This window comes from Crassostrea angulata, chromosome 2 (genome assembly GCF_025612915.1).
Source record: "Crassostrea angulata isolate pt1a10 chromosome 2, ASM2561291v2, whole genome shotgun sequence".
In the NCBI taxonomy this organism is placed as follows: Eukaryota; Metazoa; Mollusca; class Bivalvia; order Ostreida; family Ostreidae; genus Magallana; species Magallana angulata.
The window spans coordinates 43,920,362-43,942,439 of NC_069112.1; the positions used below are offsets into that span (position 1 = coordinate 43,920,362).

A 22,078-nucleotide genomic window follows, 5' to 3' on the forward strand; every position below is an offset into this window, starting at 1 on the left:
TTCAGGATCGGGGATGCCATTATAACACCAGGATAAAACTCAACCACAAGAAGATACTTGAAAAGTAAACATCAGCCTTGAAAAATTATCAAAACCCCCCACTAAACAACATAAGTTCGAATCCGGGATGCTTCTTAAAAAATACAGCATCCCACTTTTGACACCAGCTTGTAACAAGTCGAGCGGACCTTGCAACAAAAGAAAAACACCGTTTTTCTAACACACATCTATTTATTCAGGATGGCTTAATATATAAATATCACAACACAGACAAAGATACTGACCATTTCAAACAATACAACCTGAAACCCGGGGCTATAAACGTTTCAAAAATAAAATAAAATGTTACAAGTATCTAACGGATTTGTCGTTCACAAGCTCAGTATCAACTAAAAACAGCGTATAGGAATTGTACTGAATTAATAAATATTAAATGCATAAACTTGCGCCGATCGGAAAGCTTTAGTCAAAACAAAAAGTTTAATTCTATCTGGTAAAATCAAACTCCCTCCCCATTTGTACTAGGTATGCTAATTAAGTCCTCATAAATTCCAGTAAATTGTAAATAATCCAGTCAGCCTTATCCGGACATCCGGACAACTCGTTATCAAAATGAATAACCTATTTGAATTTATGAGTGCTTAACCGAACGGGATGTGAACGAGTGTTCAAGTGATACTGCTGCTGGAACTAGTATATATGTATAAACTTCTCCAAACAACGAATACTTGTCCTTTTCTGTCTGGACACAAACAACCAATCAGAAATCTGTACGGATCATGGACATTCCGGACAAGTATCCTATATTTCAGAACAAGCATATTTAAAATATTTTATTTTTAAATTTTAAATAATAAAAAAACATGTTATTCCTATACAAAGCCTTGTCAGGATTAATTTAATAACACGGACACATATTTCTATGTCAAAATACGCATATAGCCTTAATACACATCCTTGCAATATTTTACACTTTAAAAAAATTGAAATTAAGCACCTTCTGAAGTAGTGCGCGTAGCGATACACTTGAATATGGAAGCTCGCTATGAAGACACAGTTCATCAATCAAGGTGACCGATTAAAGCAATCACTGACCACACTGAGGTAAAACTACGGGAAAATAGTGGTCAGCATCTAAATACAATAATACATGATATAACACAAAATTAAGAAATGTTGCTAACACAAAAATAAGTGTCAGAATACGTTGCATGTTGAAGAGTGAAGCGGTTCGTGAAGCATATTCCGTACATAGAAATTTTTGAGCGGTAAAATGACGATTATCTCGCGGAAAGAGCATTAAAATGGCATGAAACTGAACAGGGTGATTAATTTTGTAAATATAAACATGTTTTAAACAATGATCATGCATTTACTCGATCTAATAACGTGTCAAAGCAAATAAATTGATTTCGCAAAAATGTAAACAATGTACGGGGGTAGTGTCAAAACACGAACGATAATTCAAAACATGTAAATGATTTGGTGAATCACGTCTATAATAGGTTTTTGACAGGTAAACAACAAATGACTGAACATGATACGAGGCATTTTAACTAGAATTGCATGTCTGATGTAAGACACAATGAAATATTAATAGAAATACTTAATTGATCATATAACATTAATTTATATATGAATGTATAGATAACAATACAATGAATATAATACACATTTTTGTTATAATATAAAAAAACCAAAAAAGTTTGTAATTTAAAAAACTACATAAAACAATAAATCAAAACTATTCCTAAACCATCGGAATAATAATGAAGATACAGTACAAACATCAGATCATTTACTTGACTTACACGATGCACAATAAAATTGATTTTCTAAACGCCGAACCATAATATAGGAAGTTTTCACACCGACATAGCTTGAACTTATCAGATACCAAAAGTTACATGTTTCAGTTGTCAAACAGGTTCCGTTCCCATAAATCCCATTCAGATTTGTCAGCGTACAAACGTTATACCACCACGCCCCCTGGCGAGCAAAAGTACACCGCGCGGGGGCGTTATCGTTATCAATGTCTATGGTGCTGAATTGCATGCCACTTGGATCTGTACTTCCATGATTGTCCATGCCGTCGCCTATATAAAATTATACACATGAATAAGAAACTTGGCAATGAACAGGAAAATATAATTTTGTAATTTTGTTTAAATATTAATTAATAAAACCGGAAGGGGGAGGGGAAAAGCGATCGCTCCGCTGATTTTGTTATATAGATTTATTTTTTCCATGTGTTTTTTTTTCTTTTGTAGTACATGTATCAACAGGTGATACAAATATCAAACTGGGTCTGCACTTTAAGAGTGTTTGCTAACCATTGTGACAATCAACTATTCAATGATTGGTGTTTCTTTTGTTATCTAGTTTTTTTAAGTTACATTTGTAATAATGTATACCAGGTTATTTTCGCCCTACAACAATTGCATAAACATTACATAAAAACGTAAAGTCACGCAAAGATAAATTATACGAAACTACCCTTTATCAAAGTTTCCACCAATCAAAAAGTCTTCGGTACTCGAAAAAAAGAAAAAACTTTCTTCACGAAGACTGCATTTTAGCGAGAATTTGGGACATCTGATTGGCTGAATAACTGGGTTATGTTCTAACATTCGCCCAGACACGATTTGTATAAAAGAGATAACCTGGAACATTGGAATTCGCCCAGTCTTAAATTCGCACGCTGAGAACGAGGGCAAAAGGGGCGAAAATAATACAGGGGCGAATAGTTTCCTGTTTACAGTAGCTATTCGATATGGCAGGAAAACTGATAAAACCGTTAATCAAATTCTAACAAATATGAAAAGGAAGAGAAAAAATGAATGAAAGTCATGAAAATGTGCCCCATTAATCAAACTGATTAAACAAGTTCTATGCAATTATTTACATTTAATTTCAAAATGTTCATTTTATCAAAAAAACTATACAAACTATAACAAAAACAACCTACCAGCATTTCCTTCATACGACCCGGCTTTAAGACTCAGTCTGTAGCCATCGGATTCATCAGCCACTTTAAAGTCGCCGTATTTGGCGTAATACCAGAGTCCACTGAATGCTTCTAGACGAACATACAAGTCAGTGGTTCCTAAAGTAGTAAGCTTGTGAAGATTGTCGTTACCTGCAAAACAATGTATGTCGAATTGAAAACTTAAGGTATTCAATCATGATAAAAAAAATCAAGAAACAAAAGAAACTGTACAAATAAAAACTCCAACGCCACTTCATAGCACAGTATCTTGCCGGACACCAAAACACATTCAAACCAAAAACAAAATTATAACAGTGTGTAACGCCTCAATGAGATTCCTTTTTAAAAGAAATTCGTTAGAAAAATACACACGCATCTATAGTAAATAATAAGTTATAAACTCCATACCAATCCAATGCTCTCCTGATGCCACTCCAAAGCCATTCTTGTAACTGTCCCATTGACGATAGAAATTAACAGACCCGTCTCGTCTGTGTTGGAACACCTTCATTTTTAGAAGAATAAAAAGACATTTTGGCACATACAGAACTATACAGAATGTGTATTTGAAGTATTATTCATTTTCTCATCATTTTTTTTAAAAAATTATCTTATATTCCGTATTACTGCTTTTCACAATACTATTTTTCTTTTTTACTGATACGTGTGACCAAATAATATAATGCTGGTTAGACTCTTATCTTTTACTGATAAATGATAGTTACACATTAATTCCATGCGCGGATCCAGGAAAAAAAAATCAGGGGGGGGGGGGGTTATTGCTTTGCCTGAGGAAGGGAGGGGGGCATATTTGTGGTCATATTATGATGTAATTTGAGGTTATTTGAGTTTTACATGGGGAGGGGGGTTAAAATCCCCTGACCCCCTCTAGATCTGCTTGGATTTTATTACCGTCCATCCTCCACCGTCCGTTGTCATATCACAGTACACGACGACTGGCGTCTCTGTAAGTGGGTCGGGGTATACAGTGTAAAGCCCATCACTATCGTTTCCAAACAGCTTTAGATCTTTGCAGTCACTGAAGATTTCTGTAGAACATACAATCCATTTTTACTAGGTTATTATTTCTGGACATAATTTATCAATGATTCCATACCCTATTATGTCAAGCAAAGGTGAATCGTACCGGTTCCATTAATTCTTCTTAGATAGCTTCGGTTAAGGCGCAACATATTTCCGTTATCGTTGGGAGAATCTGAAAACGAAGAAATAAAACGAAGGATGATGTGATTTTGATAAGACAGGTTTCTGTAGCACATACTTGAATATATTTCATTTGTCAAATAAATAAAACATTTCAAAAGCATCCCATTTTATTAAGAAAAAATACTCTTATTTTAACTCGCGTGTTATTTTTTTTTTTATTATTAGAGCTACTACTGAATTTATAAAACACTCATTACATACATCCGTCTACTATTGTGTATAACCTTAAGGTACTTTACTACGAATATACTTTAAGACACTATACCACCAGATGGCGATCAAAATGTATTTGCTAAATCGTTTGTATCAACCGGTTTGGTAAAATGTCGTCATAGCTCAGTGGTTAAAAAATTTGGCTTGTGAACTGCAGATCCCGAGTTTGAATCCGCCTGGGTCTATTGATTACATATTCGAAATTAAACCTTTGAAAATATGATTATTTATGCAAAATTTCACATTTGTGTTGCCTTTTTGACTTAAATATGTCCTATTCATTATGCTATCCACCACAATCAAGAAATGTTTTACTGATTAAGAAACTATTTCAAGGTGTAGTAAGCAACCTTAAAGAAAAGCGAGTGCATCTGAGTACAGAGCTGCGAAATTTTAAACACTTAAAAAAACCTTTAATATCACAATTCAGGTAGAACTTTTGGTCGATAAAGCATAATTAATATATTATTCTTTTACAAAATATGGTATTGTAAAAACAACGCCGTCATTTTGTCCAAGTAGTGAACCATATCGTAGAATACATTTTTAACACATAATTTTTTGGGAGTTGATTTTAATCAACTCTCCTATGCAGTTACTCTGGCAAACCGAAAGTGAAACAGTGTTTGGACCTAAGGACAAATCATCACCGCTGACAAGACGTAGATCTTGAAAATAATAGATAAATTCGGTGTACCGTATGCTGTTCTATTGTTTTTCAAAAGAAACGTATTTATAAATTCATTGAAAGTAGTCAGATTTTATATAGTACGAACAATTTAATTGTTTTTGTAGTTGTATGTATTCCTACGCCAGAGTTCAATATAGTCTCGTTCAACCAGACGCTTGGCTGTCTCCGTAAATCTCCGACAAGCAGAGAGTCTCTCTTGGTAGTCGGAGATTAACGAAGACAGCCGAGCGTCTGGTTGAACGAGACGAGAGTTCAATATTGCTTAGATCCAGACGTATACAATTCTTAGACACATTTCGATTACTGATACACAGTTTGATGGAATTAATTCTATCTTTAAATATTACACAACATGATTCATATGGGGTTTTCTTGAAATTCTTGTCGGAAAAGTTCGAGAATTCATATTGTAAAAATGTGCGTAATTCAAATACAGATTAGAAACTAGGCAAAATAACATATCGTTGATTTTAAAAATGATAATAATCAATAAAATCAACTCCCGACAGTACTTCAGTACTTTGATGATGTCGATTTTATCTTACCTTGTCCTTGAAGGTACAGGACCGCAATAGTTGCAACAGTAGTTGATATAACAACGGCAATCACTGACAGGATCACAATTATACATGGACGTTTGGAGTCTTTAGTATGTTCTTGGTTACTGTTGGAGTTTTTCTATAGAAATCAACATTGATACTATTTTGTATTACTGTAAAAGTATTATATTTGGCGTGTGTACTATATTTTGCGGAAATTAGATTTTCAACAAGTTCGCGTGTATTTGAATTAGCGTATTCCTGAATGTGATTATTCATATGCAAATATTCAGGTCATTTAACGATGTACTTGATTTAGCAGAAGTTATCTTTCGCCCAAAACGCTAAATACGAAAAAAATTGTGAATTCGTAGAATACACAGCCAAATGTAATACGTTTACAGTATTTGGTGTGTATCTATTTTGCGTTATTGGTTAAATATAACTTCGGCTTAATCAGGTACATTTATTTGCTTAATACACATGCATATGTTTAAGAAAAAAAGGAACATTTAGCAGTACGCTATTTCCAATCAACATCAATATGTTTCAGTACAAGGTATTCTTAATCAATTATCTCATACTCTACAGATATTACCTACACAAAATGAAATACATGTACACGGACATAAACATGAACAATAATATTATTTATTTTTTTTATTTTTTTAAATTTTTTCAAAGATATTTTATGACAGTTATTCTTTGATATCTGAAGTTAACAGTTCGCCATTTGTTACATTTCCATTTAATTTTGTCATATCGTTATCTTTCAAATGTATTACCTATCAACTCTGCATTTATTAATACTTTGGTTAAAGTTAAAAAAAATGCGTCATGGATTTAATTTCATTGATTTATACTGCCAACGAAAATAACAAAACAATATCCTCAACGAATATGTCTGCCTCTACAGTAGTATTATCCGGTAATTGAAATATTAAACAAGTATATTGTCATGACTACTATTGTAAATTTCCTAAATAAATGCAAGAAATTATTAGCCATGTAAAATCATGCAAAAAGCATAGATAATAAAAATTCGCTTTTTTTTCGGACAGATGTACTTAGTGAAAACTGTGATTTATAAAAAAAATCGGCTTTGTCGATTTTATATTTTTGCAACTTGATGCTAAACAGTTGAATCGCCGAATTAAGTACTCGCGTAAAATGAGGAATGTCCAGTATCTTAGGATTTGATTTTTTTCTTTTCAAATATGAAATATTCTGTGAAAATAATAAACCAATACCTGTTCTACATGATCTGGTTTATCATATCTAATTCTAGGAAGTTTCCCCTGTCGGCCCTGCAACACAAAACTGCTGTTTTTAAAAAAGTTTTTAAATAACTGTTATATTATCTCTTTAATTGTTGTTTTATACCAATTGTCGTTGATTAAGAGATAGTCAAATTTTGAATTATATGGGGATTTGCTTTTAACAATCACATCAAAGTATGCTACAGGATTTTGAAAATCAATGATTATTAAATTTATTGATCAAATCAACAACAATAAACATTGTATAAAATGGTATTCAACAAACATTAATGCATCCATGGTATCGTTTATGTAGGTGTTTAGTATTATTTCAACAATGCTTTAATCATCTTTTGATAGAGCATTTGTTGTGTGAATTGATCTTGCATATAAAACTTGTCCTACATTGATGAATATGCAAAACAGGATGATACAAATAAACATGTTCATGTATTTGTTCAAGTACCAGAGAGTCAAAATACAAGGCATTTATAATTCTTTGAAGCAATAGGAGCTTTAAAAAGTAAATTTACACCCGATTTAAAGCTAAACACCGCATGTATAAAGGCACCGTCCGTCACACAGATTTATGATCCCTTTTGATTCCAATACACACGAAACTTATAATCGATGTGCAATATTCACTTTGTGATCTATGGAGTTTATGTATTTTTCTCTTATTATGTGCATTTTCTGTTTGTTTATAATGCATTAACCTGTTGCTTTTCATGTATCAGTCCCCTGGCTTTACGAAAATGCGTAAAATTTGATAATTTACATCGCGACCGAGTAACACAGAGTGGCCAAATATACTAGCTTCATACAGGTGATACATTGCACCGCTACATCGAAATACTTTAAACTATTAAGAGGTTTGCGGGTATACATTTCCCTTGTGGCTTCAGACGGATCTAAACAAAAACATGAACAGGCCTAAATGGATATGTTGTAATATGAGGTTTGCAGGAATAGCGATTAGAAAACAGAAATATGGCGGGCAGTGCCTATCTACAAGCCGTTTTCAGCTTTGAGGATCATTTAAGCCCGGTAAATTCATTACATCACAGAATGGCGATTTTAACGCATTGGGTAACAATATATATCGCCATATTTAGATGTCTATCTCTATGCCGCAATAAAGTGTTGTTTCTCTGTATTATGACGTAAAGTCTCCAGTTTAAAGATCACAGGAAACTTTATTTTCATGACGAGCGGTAAAATTTAAAGTGATCTTTTTCCATTTGCATGTTTTGCACTTGTTATAAAACCATATCTTGATGTAATTTAGTAGAGTGGGTTTAAATGTGAATATTTTACCAGGTCTGTTAAGGATATATAAGTCCCATTGGCCCGATTGTCAATTTATATATACATATCCAGTAATAAAAAAAAACCCAGTGATTTGCCATTCTGGATAAATGAACTATAAACAGAATCTTCATCAATGTTAATCAAGTGTAATCCTTACCGATTTTGGTGTTATGAATTTACCAGTCTGTCTGTCATAAAAGCCCTGCATTTAAAAAAGAAACACAAAATATACATTTCATTAAAATAACAATTTAGCATTAACCTACAGGTTTTTCTTGTACAAATCTCATTTTTTCACACAGATATTGTTTATAAAAAAATAGAATTTAGTGATTTATTGGAGCGTACATGTATTTACTACAAATAAGGATCAATTTCAAAAACAAAGTTAATTTAATACATAGGATATCGTTTCTTCTATTTGAATACCTACCTCTGAAATTTTATCATATGTAGTTGAAGTTGAATTGGAAATCACCGTGTATATTGCTATGCTCTGCAAAAGGTAACATTCTTATCTTTAACAAAACTCTTAACCAACACATTGGTATCATCAATTTTATGAGATTATTTAAAATTAAAATTGAAAAATACTTGGCAAGCGAGTCTTAGCTACAATATATATTAAAAACCGGTATAAAATGCATTTTTTAATGTTTGATTCTCGTAAAATTATTATTTACTAAATAACATACCTGTTTTGAATTGATTGAACTGCTGATAGGTGAAAACTGTGCGTATCCGGACCCTCTTGAACCCTGAACATAATTGATAAAACAATCAGCAACTGATTAAATTCTTTAAATTGTTTAGTGTTTATTAAAGTGTTTATTTACGCCAAGGGGAAACTTACCCCAGTTACATGGACGCAGTAAAGCGCGTAAAATACCCCCGCGTGTATGATAAACAAAAATTTAAACTGAAGAATAGTAAATCCTGAAACCGCGTATTTAACACTTACGCGTATTGATTGGCCCTAGAAAACGCGTACTTAACCACCTGCGTAATTAACCACTTTTACAGTATACCTGGTATGAATGAATAAAAAACAGATGGGCACATTACGTTTTTGCTATATGATGTATATAAAATGCCACTTATTTTAAAAAGAAAAGCAAATGATCTCTTTCATCCTAATATCAACACAATCACTTTGTGGTAGTGAATATAAAAAAAAAAATTCAAGAAACAAAAAAAAAAAAAAAAAAAAAAAACCCAAACAAGACCCCCTAAAAAAAAACCCCAACTAAAACAAAAACAAACCCCAATACAACAAAAACAAAACCCGAAACAAAAACAAGTATTCCTTTTAAAGGAATGGTCGGCATTATATATCATTAATTATACTTTCATGTTAAATACTTTAATCTGATTGGTTTAGACTCAGTTTATAATCCGTTCTATTACCCTCAGCGTTAGCAACACACTTAGCAACGGGTAACACAACGAAATGTTTCGTGCGCGTAAATTATGCGCGATCGGTTCGCTGAGAATTCACGTCATTTCTATATAAAAGCAGTAAAAATATTTTCTAAAATTAAGACATTCGGTATAATAAAATAAATAGTGCCTGTTTCGGAGGATTGTCGCGTCGGTTGACAATGGTTTCCTCGGGGATGTCAATTTCAACTGTTACCCTCCCAAACAGGCACTATTTATATATTGTCAGCTCTGTTTATATCATATACGCTACATGCAGTAAACTATATATAGCACCGTTTTATTGATTTCCGAAATGGCAAGGCATGAATGAGCTTTACTTTTAGTAGGCGAATTATACTTCCGTCTAATATTCTTACGAATATGTGAAAAAAAAACGTGATTTAAATCACTCTGTATGAAACACAATAAATGTTTTATTTTAAAGGTAAACGGATAAGATTACTGTTTCAGTACTCTACATCTAATTAAAGATTTGAATAAGGTTGTCATTGCATAGTAAATAAAATAGTGCAAGGCGCAATGCGTGCGCAAATAGTTAAATTTGCCGGATGTCTAGTATGGACACAACTGTGATCGGCCGAAGCCGATCGCAAAACCAAAAAAAACCCAAAAAACCAAGAAACAATAATAACTAAAAGAAAATTCTTATACTCGTAGACTTTACAAAAAATCTAAAATCTTAAATGAGCGAGTCAGGCCTTCAAAACAAATTAAACTCACCAAACAATACATAACGAGTATCTGACCTTGACATATATTTCTAAACAGATACGACTTAACTCATACCTATATAGATACGACTTCTCCAACAATTTACACGAAAATTGACTCCCACGAAATGAAAGGATTCCACAGTATACAGTTATGACGCACTTCAGACCTATACAGATACGACTTACCTCAGATTTATACTGATACAACCTCAGACTTATACAGATACAGCTTACTTCAGACCTATACAGATACAACTTACCTCAGACCTATCGGAATACATTTTTCAAAGACTGACTATCCCAAACTGATGATCTGATGTGTTGAATCGCAATGGTTTTTTCAGTAACTTTATTTTGAATTTTCTTTTTAAAAGTGCCAGCTTAGTGATCATTGTATTAAATTCTCTTCCTGGTCGTTGTCATAATAGTAAATATCCATGCATAAACATCATCCTTTGTCAAGTATGCACCTTTAAATTTCAACAGAGCAGCTAATTGCATAATGTGAAAATAACTGTACACCCCCTGAGTTAAGTAAGTCATATGAAATCTGTGTGATGAATGCTGGTTTTCTTTTAAATTACACACGCTTATCCCATTTTCAATATTATAAACTAAAAGACACAATAACATAATTATTGTGAAACAAATGACCTGAAATCATGAAAATTCTTCGACAGGGAAAACCAGAATTTATGAATGGAAAACTTCTTTCCTGTGAACTGACTGTCATTAAAATGTGTTGGATATCAGATAAACGTGGATGGATAATAAACAGACAAATTTAGAGTAGCATCTCTGACAAACTTTTGGTAGTATATATGAAGCAATGTGCATTGCTTGCTATTTCTAATGAACGTTTGATAAATATTTATATGTGGAGTCAAACATAAAGTAAGCGAATTATGTCTCTTTATGCAGATAATTTAAAAGGAATGAAAAAAGGTATTGTGCACTGTTATTTTCTTCCTGTTTGTGTTAAACTTTCAGAGTTAAAGGGACTTTGCAACGTAAACAAAGGGTGCATAGATACATGTAAATTCAGCGGTTAATAAAAATGCATTTAATTTCGGTAGGGTAATCAGTTTATTGGAAATGCAGAAGGTGAAGAACAAAAGATAATTGATACCTTTATTTATGAGATATATCAAATAATAACACATTGACTGTGATAAATTAGATTTTCATCTGTTAAATATTGAGTGGGAATATATTTCACTTCATTTAGTTTGTTATATGAACTCTGAATGGAATGATAAAAAATATCAGGCTTTAAGTAGAATAATCGTTGACGATTCTTTTAATTATGGATTTAATAAAACTTTGAAAGACATTTGCTTAAAGGATCTTTTTGTCATTTATTTATATTTTGAACATTTTGAGTTTTTAAAAAAATCTTCTTTGTAATAATAATTTTTGCTTTTGTTTGGGGAGATATAAAAGTATAATTGGCAATATCTCAAAATCAGTTACATTGTTAACCACTATTGTGATCTGTAACAATATAAATAATAAAAATAATAATTAAGAAAGTTTTGTTTTATTTTCATAAACAACGATTGCACGTTCACATTTAATATGATGAAACATAAACGATGAATTATACTCTGATCAATTAGTAACATAATGATGTCATAATTCTAAATCATATATATCAGTAAATAGATTCTGCAATATATGTGCGACAAACAGCATGGATATTTTAATTACTTTAAAATCTATGTACATTTATATTCTTCAAATATTAGAATAATGCGTAAATACAACCTCTCTCTCTCTCTCTCTCTCTCTCTCTCTCTCTCTCTCGTTTAATAAGTTAATGTTAAACATGTATTCTAATATTTTATTATATCTCGAGGAACGCCAATTTTAACCAGTTTTGTAATTTACACAAATAAACTGCTGATGTTCATGTTCGTAAAATCATATTTTTAACTGTTCTCTATATGTAGCACGTAACACAAGTTTAGAACATGTTGCATTTTAAAGATTTCTACTTTTAACAATGAAAAAAGAAATTAAACCAATATCACAATACAGAATTACCTGAGAAAGCAAAGGATTTGAAAAAATTCATGCCAGCACACATTAGTCCAAATTTATCGCTTTTCGTTGTTGTCACCGTAAGTTCACCTGCGAACACACGTATTATCATTACTTTGAAATGAGTACTATAGTAGAGGAATTCCTGATAAAGAATATTGCTTGATGCTACTGTGTAGCCGTTTAGAAGCAGTAGACTGTCGCTTTGTTCCATAATAACTGTAATATAACTGTAATCATATCCAAAAGGAACTATTATTTTGTAGTAATTTTGGTACTGATGAAATCCTGGAACAATAACCATTGAAGGATCACTGATGTATCTTATTGAAGAAGATAAACCGAAACTTGCTACCAAAATAGGTCCGTTCGATTGAATATAACACACTCCGTTGCTTGAAATATCAATATCAAAGTATTCCATACGCTTATACGACTTGTAGAGAGTCTTATTTGTGCAGTTGTAGAATATTGTTGATTTATCGATGGCTATGACTCGTATTTTGGTATTGCTGTACAGATGGGGTGGAACGACATATACTGCATCAATTCGGGATGTCGGTGGCAATTGTTCAATTAGGTGATCACAAAACCCTTGCCCATTTAATTTGTTGCAATCATTTCCAGAGAAGACGGCAATAGGTAAAGATGACTGAACGAACGTTCCTGTCAAGTCCACAGTATGTTGAATCTGGTATGTTTCATAACAGTTGAGTTTGATGCTAAAAGTTTCCCCACTCCGATATATTTTCCCGTCAATTTGTAATGTATCATTCATTTGGAAGGTTATCGATATCATTGTGTTTTCATTAATTGAAGCAACTGCAAATTGACTGAAGTATTTTACCGGATTTGTCGAGACAATAACATATGTAGTTGAAAGTTTATGTATCGGGATATGAGTTGTCATCCCAACCGATGAATAGACATCAGCCTGACTTAAAACCATAGAATTTTGAGAAGTTTCAATTAATATACATTTCGTTTCTATCTTAAAGCCTTCTAACTCCATTGAATTTGGAATCAAGAATTGTTCAAAAGAGTATATACTGGTGGTTTGGTCAATTTCACTTTTGAGAGAACTATTGAGACGTTCCGACGTTGTAACGTTTATCCGTATTCCGTTGACTGATGTGACGTAAATGGATTTCTTCGTATTCCGTATGTTTTGCATGAACAACACAATAAAACGTGTTCCCCAGCTTCCTATAAGCAAACAAAATTGAACATATATTTTATTTAAATTGATGATTATTTCATACGTGTATTCTGGAAAATAAATGCCACCATAGTGATTTTTTGCTTTTTGTAGCAATTGCCTTAACTCGATATTTGTTTTAAAATACAGTTTAAACATATCTGTAAGCAAAAGTTAAAACTTAGTTAATTGCGTTGCGTTTTAAGGCATGTATTAATGACCAATACAAACCGGGTAGATGATCTGCGGAAGGTTTGGTAGTATTATGATACATGTATGGGGAAGATGTGGTTGATGGATACTCTGGCAAGGGTTTGGTATGATCATTGTACGAGGAAGATGTGGAAGATGAATACTCCGGGAAAGAATTGTTGGGTGATAACCGAACATTATCTGAAGAAGTATCTTCCTTGTCATCTTAAAAAGAAAATATTGAAGGCATAAATTTTTTTTCAATCAGCATTTGAATGTACATGCATTGTTGCAACAACGCATACATGTATAACAAAAATGACTCTACTTTTGGCAATTTCAAGGTCTGTGTTATCAATGGTATTAATTATAATATGATATGTTCATGAAACTATTGGCAGCTCATTTTCTTGTGAATACATCATACAACAATAGTTTACTTAAAAAATGTTTTATATCTTTTAAATGCAAATTATTAAGTAAATAAAAGTTTTAGGGTTTACCTTTATGCTTGAAATATTTTACATGTTTGAAAATATGATTATTTATGCAAGAATGCACTTTTTTGCCTTTTTAACTGAAATATGTTTTACCCATCATGCTACATATATCTACCACAATCAAGTAATGTTCTACTGATTTTAAAACTATTTTCAGGTATAGTAAGCCACCTAAGAGATAAGCGAGTTTTTCTGAGTACAGAGCTGCGAAGTATGAAGCACTAAATCTAACTTTAAAGAGCTTCCTTCCTTAGGTATTGGGTAACTATTTTGGGTCACCTCTAGTCTGAAAATTCTGCATCACATATTAATTCTAGTAGTATATTTATATTTTAACAATGGTAAATAAACTATTTTGAATAAAATTGTTTTTAAGAAATTACATTTTTACAGATTTTAGTAAGGGGCCATATTTTGTGGCGGAAGGTTTTGAAGAAGAAAATGAACAATTTTCATATATCACTAGTTTTAGAGTACTATTACTTTAGCTTCCTTTTTGTCAGCGAGGACCAAACTTCTAAAAAGTTTGTGTATTATGATATGTTCATGATGTATTAAAAACATATTTAAACAATATTTTGATATTTCTATCGATATATATTGGCATAATTAGCTTATATTTTATAGAAGTTAGGAAAGAAATAACTCCAATTATGGCCTAAAATTAGCTTATTTCAAACTATATCTTAATGTTTGAGATGTGCCCACTAGTTGTGTTACTTTTAAATAAGGCATTAAATGAATGTCTATTTGTATGCAGAGTTTTTGAAAGATTACATAACTATATATATATATATATATATATATATATATATATATATATATATATATATATATATATATATATATATATATATATATATATATATATATATATATATATATTTCCGTGTTAATTTGATTGCTGCAAAATTCCGAACATCTGTTGTTGCGTTCATTATGTACTGCCTTTGAAGCCACCAGTGAGCCAAGTATTTCTAGACTTTGACTAAGATTTTACTTTTATAGTTTCTAAATATGTTCAATTTTATACGGTATTAAAATCATAACTAATTAATAATTTAAACTATATATATTTGTTTGATTTTTTTAAATTATCAATTTCTATGTCAAATTTTAGCAAAAAATTCAGGAAAATTATCATTTTTGTTTGGGGGCCCTATATTTCCAAAAAAAAATGGCATGTGACATGGGTCACAAATAAAATACATAAACATAATAGGTCCCCAAATGGCCATATTTATATCCAAGTGGGTTTTTACATTACTATTATTTTAGGTGCTAACCTCCTCTATCCCACTGTTAATACAGAACTTTTGGTTGATGAGGCATACATGTAATTAATAAATCGTTCTTTTACACAATATGGCATTGTAAAGACCAAGCCGTCAATGCGTTGGACAAGTAAACAATATCGTATGTACATTTCTGACACATAGTTTTTGAAATCGGTTGTATCTTACCTTTTCCTTGAAGGTACAGGACAGCAATAGTTGCAACAGTAGTTGATATAACGACGGCAAAAACTGACAGGATCACAATAAAACATTGACGTTTGGAGTCTTTAGTATGTTCTTGGTTACTGGAGTTTCTCTATAAAAATCAACATTGAGATTGTTTTAATTTTTTGGCCGCGTATCATCTGTGGAATCATTTGAATTCATGGGGGGGGGGGGGGGGAGGCAGTTTCGTAGATTGTGGGATTTTGAATATTCATGACGATATAATTTCGTGGATGCGTCGGTTTTGAATTTCACTAAGTCATTTTCGTGGAGGAAGTAAACACATGGGGGATGGTTACCCACAAATACCAAGAAAATTGAGCCACTACGAATTTTAGTGATTCCAAAGTATTTTGCGTTATTAGTACATGTAAAATATGACTTCGGCTAAATCAAGTTCATTGCTTAATACCCATGTACATGTTTGAGATTTAAAAAAGAAACATTTAGCAGTATGCTCATTGAAATTAACATCAATGTGTTTCAGTAGAATCTATTCTTTTTAATTATTTCATATTCTAAAGATATTACTTATACAGATTGAATTATACGGACATTAACATAGAATATATTATTATTTGTTTTGCCTCGGATTAGAGATTAAAAAATCTCGCTTTTTTCGGACAGATGTACTAAGTGAAAACTATGATTTTATAAAATTGGATTTTGCTATTTTATATTTTCGCAACTTGATGCTAAATAGTTAAATCGCAGATTTAGGTACTCGCGTAAAATAAGGAATCTAAAATATCTTAGAATTTGATTTTGTAAAATATGAAATATTCTGTGAAAATAATAAACCAATACCTGATCTACATGATCAGGATTATCATCTCTAATTCTAGGAAGTTCCCCGTGTCGGCCCTGCAACACAAAAATTTTGTTTATAAAAACAAGAAGAAATATGTTATATGGTTTCTTTAATGGTTGTTTATACCAATTTTCGTTGATTGAGCGATAATCAAAATTTAAACAGTATGTGAATTTGCTATAAGCGATCACATCAAAACAGTATGCTACCGGATCATTGATTTTCATTGATCAACTCAACAACAGCAAAATACATATATATTGGTATATAACGAATATTAATGGAATCACAGTATCGTTAATATAGGTGTCTAGTATTATTAGTCCCCTACCGCTTTCACCGGAGGGGACTATAGCTTTCCTCTGCGTCCGTCAGTCCGTCTGTCTATCTGTCTGTCCGTCTGTTCGTCTGTCTGTCTGTCCGTCCGTCCGTCTGTCTGTCCCACTTCAGTTTTCCACGCTTTTTTTTCTTTATGCGTTTGAGGAATAACATGAAATTTGCTGAACAGCTTCAAAATGTCAAACTACATATCAAGTTTACATTTTTGTAGCGTCTGGTTGACATATTATCGTGAAAATTAATTTTTTATATTCCAATTTTTTAATGTTCGGGTTCGGTATCGGGTTCGGTGTGTAATGAATAAACGAGGAAAATATGTAGTCAATAATGATATTGTGCATTATTTGGACCGTTCCTTTTATTGTTTCTAACAAAACAAATAAGTTCTCTAAAATAGTTTCAAGCATTGTGTTGTTATATAATCGAAAGGGTTTTTTCTTGTATAATTACAATCGGGTTCGTTATCGGGTTGGTCTGTTGATTCGGAGTACAGAAGACGGTAAGAATGATAATCTGCATAACAGTGCATTGTTTCCACAAATTTCTACAAATTGGTAGAGGACGTGTATTGCTTATGCAATACTCTCGGAATGGTTGTTTTAACATTGTTTTAATTATCCTTTGATATAACATTTGTTGTGTCAATTGATCTTGCAAATAAAAACGATTCTTACACTGATGAATATGGAAAACAGGATAATACAAGTAAATATGTTTATGTATTTGTTAGAGCTGAACATCATGCGGAAATAGCCACTGCCGCCCAGGCCAGATACCGGTATATAAACTCTTTGATTTCGTTACACCGATTGCACACCTGAACTTGTGTAGTATTCTTTTCGTGGTCTTTGGACTTTATGCATTCATTTCTTATTTCATTTGCATATTCTGTTTGTAAATAATGCATTGAGCTGTTTATTGGAAGTAAGCATTCTTCTGGCTTGACAAAAGTGCGTAAAACTTGGTAATTTCATTGCGACCGTGTAACACGGAGAGACAAGATGTACGTCCGCACAGATGATACCTGTTCAGCGAAATATTTTGTATTAAGAATTCTACAGCTTATATAGGGGTTGTAAGGATAGCGGTGATAAAAGAGAAATATGGAGGATAGTGCCCATTTACGAGCGGTGTTCGTCTTTAAAGTACCAGAGAGTCAAAATACAAGGCATTAATATATGGAGGGTAATCGTGTTCACAAATCCAGACATGTAAACTTGTTAATCCGAATATGCAATCGTGTTGATGTGTGAGCCTGAGTATGAATATGTGTAATTCTGATCGTGTAACCTATAAAACTCGGGCATAAACACATGTAAGATTTGACTCATGATGCACATTTTGCAGTTTTATTGTTTTCATTGGTTAAATAAACTTTCAACTCTGCACACTTTCAATCCGTAGTTACTGCATTTGTGTCTTCAGGCTCGGCAATAGCACATCTGACATAATACAAATTGACAAATGTAAAGTCTACAAGTTTGTCGAGTTTTAACATGACCTTGGCAACTGCCTTGCTGCGGGAAAAGGAATGCCATAATCGCCGGAATGGACGAAAAATAAACATAATATCCACCTAAACCGTTGCAAAAAGCTTTTTTTTTTTTTTTTTGAAATTGGACCAAACAGGAAGAGGTTCATGTATATAACAATCGTTGCCGATATGACGAATGCGCTAATTTCTGTTAAAAAAAATGTTCATGGTATTATATGATATTAAAAGGTTAAAAAGAAATGCCTGATATCTATTTCTCTAAAATAATTTGACATGTTTAAACTGGAATATGAGTTAAAGGACAGGTTACACACAATCATTTTCTTTTAAAAACATTTTCTTTGATAAATATACTCTTTTTCTAGAAATGAGACGGATTAAGAAATTTCCTAAGGGGGTAAATATATTTTGAGCGGCATGGGGTTCGAGGACCGCCTTGAGGTCCCGTGTACAGTCTGTAGCTCCATTGCTTCTGAATTCTGAGAATTTTTAGAGAGAATTTCTAACCGGGTTTTTCGATTATTAAAATAGTGAAAATGGCGGGCGGTCGAGTGGCTGCCAAAAAAGTACCCTTATTGTACCGATAACACCTCGTACAGTTTTCAAGATTCGAAGTAACTGTTCTTTTGCAGATCAATCATACATATATCATTTGTATGCACATTGGTAGGATTTTGATTTCTGATATAATGTAATTTTTTTAAAAAAATATCAGCTGTTGAACTTCATTTTTTGGCAAAAACATTGCATATAAAGTATCCCATTTCTTAAGATAGGTAGTATTTATCAATTCAGGATTTTCAAATGGATTATAGATACTGTTCACACTAAGAAAACCCGGTTACCTGTCACATTGACAGCTTTTTTCTTGTTATTTTTGTTATATTTTTTTTTTTGAATTAGTTAGAATAAACGACCTGCAAAGATTTGGTAAATTTTCGCAGAAAAATGTATGTAACTATAATTATATGTATTCATACCTTTTTAAAATATCAAAATAATTTTGTTGTGCAGGTGAAAGATAAACAGTATATGTTCATAGCTCCCCGGAAATTTTTTATCAACCAACTTCACAAAGTGAGTCTGTATTGAACCGACATTCAGAACTTCACAAAGTGAGTCTGTATTGGACCAACATTCAGGATGTCATACTCATATCCCGCAATTATTGCTTGATATAAAGAAAAATGCCAATTTTCACCTGCATGATACATGTAGTCTTTTTCCCTATATATTGCCAACAATGCAAAATGAAATTTTTTCAATATGATTTGTACACATTTTAATTTTCACGACAGTTAATTAGTTGTTTTTTATTCGGAATTTTTATTTATGTATTTTTAAAGGGGGTGTCCTTCTTATGTTGCATATTAATCAAAATCTCAAAACAAATGTTTTTAAATATAGTTTTTTCTTATCGGTAACTTTGCAGTTATTTAATTGACCAACTGGCCGACCCCGTGTAATTTTTCACGGGGGAGGGTGGATGGGGGAGGGGTCTTGTCCCAACTTTGTGGTAGCGATAAGGAGGCTTTTGGAAATGTTTTCTTAATTCAGCCCAGCTCTATACTTTAACAATTTAACGAGTTTGATCCCCGTGATCGACAGTGGTTGTATGTGATAGGGTATGGCGGTCGCCCGCTTGGACACGTGGGTTCTCTCCGGGTACTCCGGCATCTTCCCACACCAATGACCCCCTCGCGCTAACATCCGTGCCAACGAGAGATATTACATGTAATATAAGTTGTAGAACTTGCTTATCAATCGTTGTAAAATAAATAAATTTCTGGTTCAGGTAACAATTTGTTGCATGTACTCTAATGAAAATGCTTGTATATCTATTTACACGTATATTCAAACAAAATCAATATATGTAATTTTTCAAGTTCTAAAAAGATATCCAAAGCCGACCGAATTCTTCACTCGCATCTTTTATACATTCTCTTGATACATGTAAAATGTACACCAATCTTATAATTTATTTTCCGAAAAATAATACTTTCTAAGAAATGTTGTTATCCAGAGATAAGATTATAGGCCTTCCTAATACTTTTCTTATTTATTCCGTCCCTATTCCGGCGATTACGGCATGCCTGTTGCTTCTATCGGTGACGTCACTGTTTCCATACATGGTCGTGTCAAAATTCGGCAAACTTGTAGACTTTACATTTGTCGATTTGTAACATGTCAGCCGTGATATTTCAAAAACGGAAATACAACTGCAGAGACTACAGATGAAAAGTGTTTACTAAAGTGGCAGGTTACATGTACATGTAAATTACAAAGAGCATTTTACACCTGCAATTAAGCGTGCAGCTGTAGGAGAAATTAGATTGAAAGCCTGCGGGGTCAACTCTAAAGTGTTTATCCCTGAGTTTTATAGATTACACGATCAAAATTACAGTCATTTTTACTCAGGCTCACACACCAACACGATTGCATAATCTGATTTACAAGTTTACATGTCTTGATTTTTTAACACGATTACCTTCCATATTATTACTTCGTTGAATCGATCGTAGGTTTAAAAGATTTAATGTACACCCGATTTATAGCAAAACACCGCTCGTAAATAGGCACAACCGTCACACAGATATATATGATCCCTTTCGGTTTCGTTAGACCCGAAACTTGTAGTAGACGTGTAATATTCATTTTGTGATCTATGGAGTTTATGTATTTGTCTCTTTTTTGTGCATTTTCTATTTGTTAATAATGCATTAACATGTTTATTTGATGTTATTAGTCCATTGGCTGTACAAAAGTGCGTAGAATTTGATAATTTTCATCGCGACCGAGTAACACGGCGTGGTTATATGCACCTCAACACAGGTAATAACTCTACAGCAAAATACTTGAATGATCTTTTAAAAAAAAATAATAATATATGGGTTGTAGGGAAAGCAATGCTTGAAGAAATATGGCGAGCAGTGCCTATGTACGAGCCGTTTTCAGCTTTCAAGATCATTTACGCCCGGTGATTTCTATTTTTCCTGACATTACGTCACAGAATGGCGATTTTAACGCACTGTTATACAGTTTATATCGCCAAAGTCTATCAAGTGTAATCCTCACCGAGTTTGGTGTAATGAATTGACCAATCTGTCTGTCATAATAGCCCTGCAAATAAAAAAAAAATTCCCAAAATACACATTTCATTAAATAAACAACTTAGCATTAACTTTCACTATTTTTCTTGTACAAATCTCAAAAATACTCACAGACATTGTTTATAAATATTAGTTACTTATTGCAACTTATTTACTACAAACAAAGGTCAATTTAAAAAAAAAAGTTTCTTACATAGGATAAAGTTTCTTCTATTAGCTGAATACTTACCTCGGAAATGTTATCATAGGTAGTTGAAGTTGAACTGGAAATCGCCGTGTATATTTCTATGCTCTGGAAAAGGAAACATTTTTTTCTTTATTGTAGCGACGCTAAGTACGCTAAATAAAACACTTCATTAACACAATGGCATCGTCATTTTAATATGATAATTTAAAATTTAAAAAAAAATTACAAAGCTGGTCTTAGCAACAATGTATAATATATATAAATGTATTTCTTTTATATTGACATCTCGTAAAAGTCATTGTTTACTAAATAGCTT

General features: G+C 32.4%; 1 protein-coding gene across 2 annotated transcripts; it reads right to left on the reverse strand.

Annotated features, from left to right (window-relative positions):
- Nucleotides 1-222: 222 nt before the first annotated feature.
- LOC128172415 (microfibril-associated glycoprotein 4-like) lies at nucleotides 223-21,863 on the reverse strand. 2 transcript variants are annotated; one of them, XM_052838216.1, is made up of 16 exons: nucleotides 21,805-21,863; nucleotides 21,541-21,585; nucleotides 16,628-16,684; nucleotides 15,782-15,911; nucleotides 13,858-14,019; nucleotides 12,627-13,634; nucleotides 8,925-9,016; nucleotides 8,663-8,725; nucleotides 8,387-8,431; nucleotides 6,910-6,966; nucleotides 5,666-5,798; nucleotides 4,137-4,205; nucleotides 3,902-4,038; nucleotides 3,398-3,494; nucleotides 2,969-3,139; nucleotides 223-2,096 (listed from the first exon to the last, which is right to left on the reverse strand). In XM_052838216.1, exons 5-16 carry the CDS (start codon nucleotides 13,898-13,900, stop codon nucleotides 1,795-1,797), a joined length of 2,217 nt encoding a protein of 738 aa, XP_052694176.1. In that variant the 5' UTR covers nucleotides 13,901-14,019; nucleotides 15,782-15,911; nucleotides 16,628-16,684; nucleotides 21,541-21,585; nucleotides 21,805-21,863; the 3' UTR covers nucleotides 223-1,794. The 2 variants fall into 2 exon arrangements, with proteins under 2 accessions (XP_052694176.1, XP_052694175.1); XM_052838215.1 differs by lacking the exons at nucleotides 12,627-13,634; nucleotides 13,858-14,019; nucleotides 15,782-15,911; ... (1 more) ...; nucleotides 21,541-21,585; nucleotides 21,805-21,863 and adding an exon at nucleotides 10,646-10,754 and having other exon boundaries at nucleotides 8,925-8,987.
- Nucleotides 21,864-22,078: the final 215 nt, after the last annotated feature.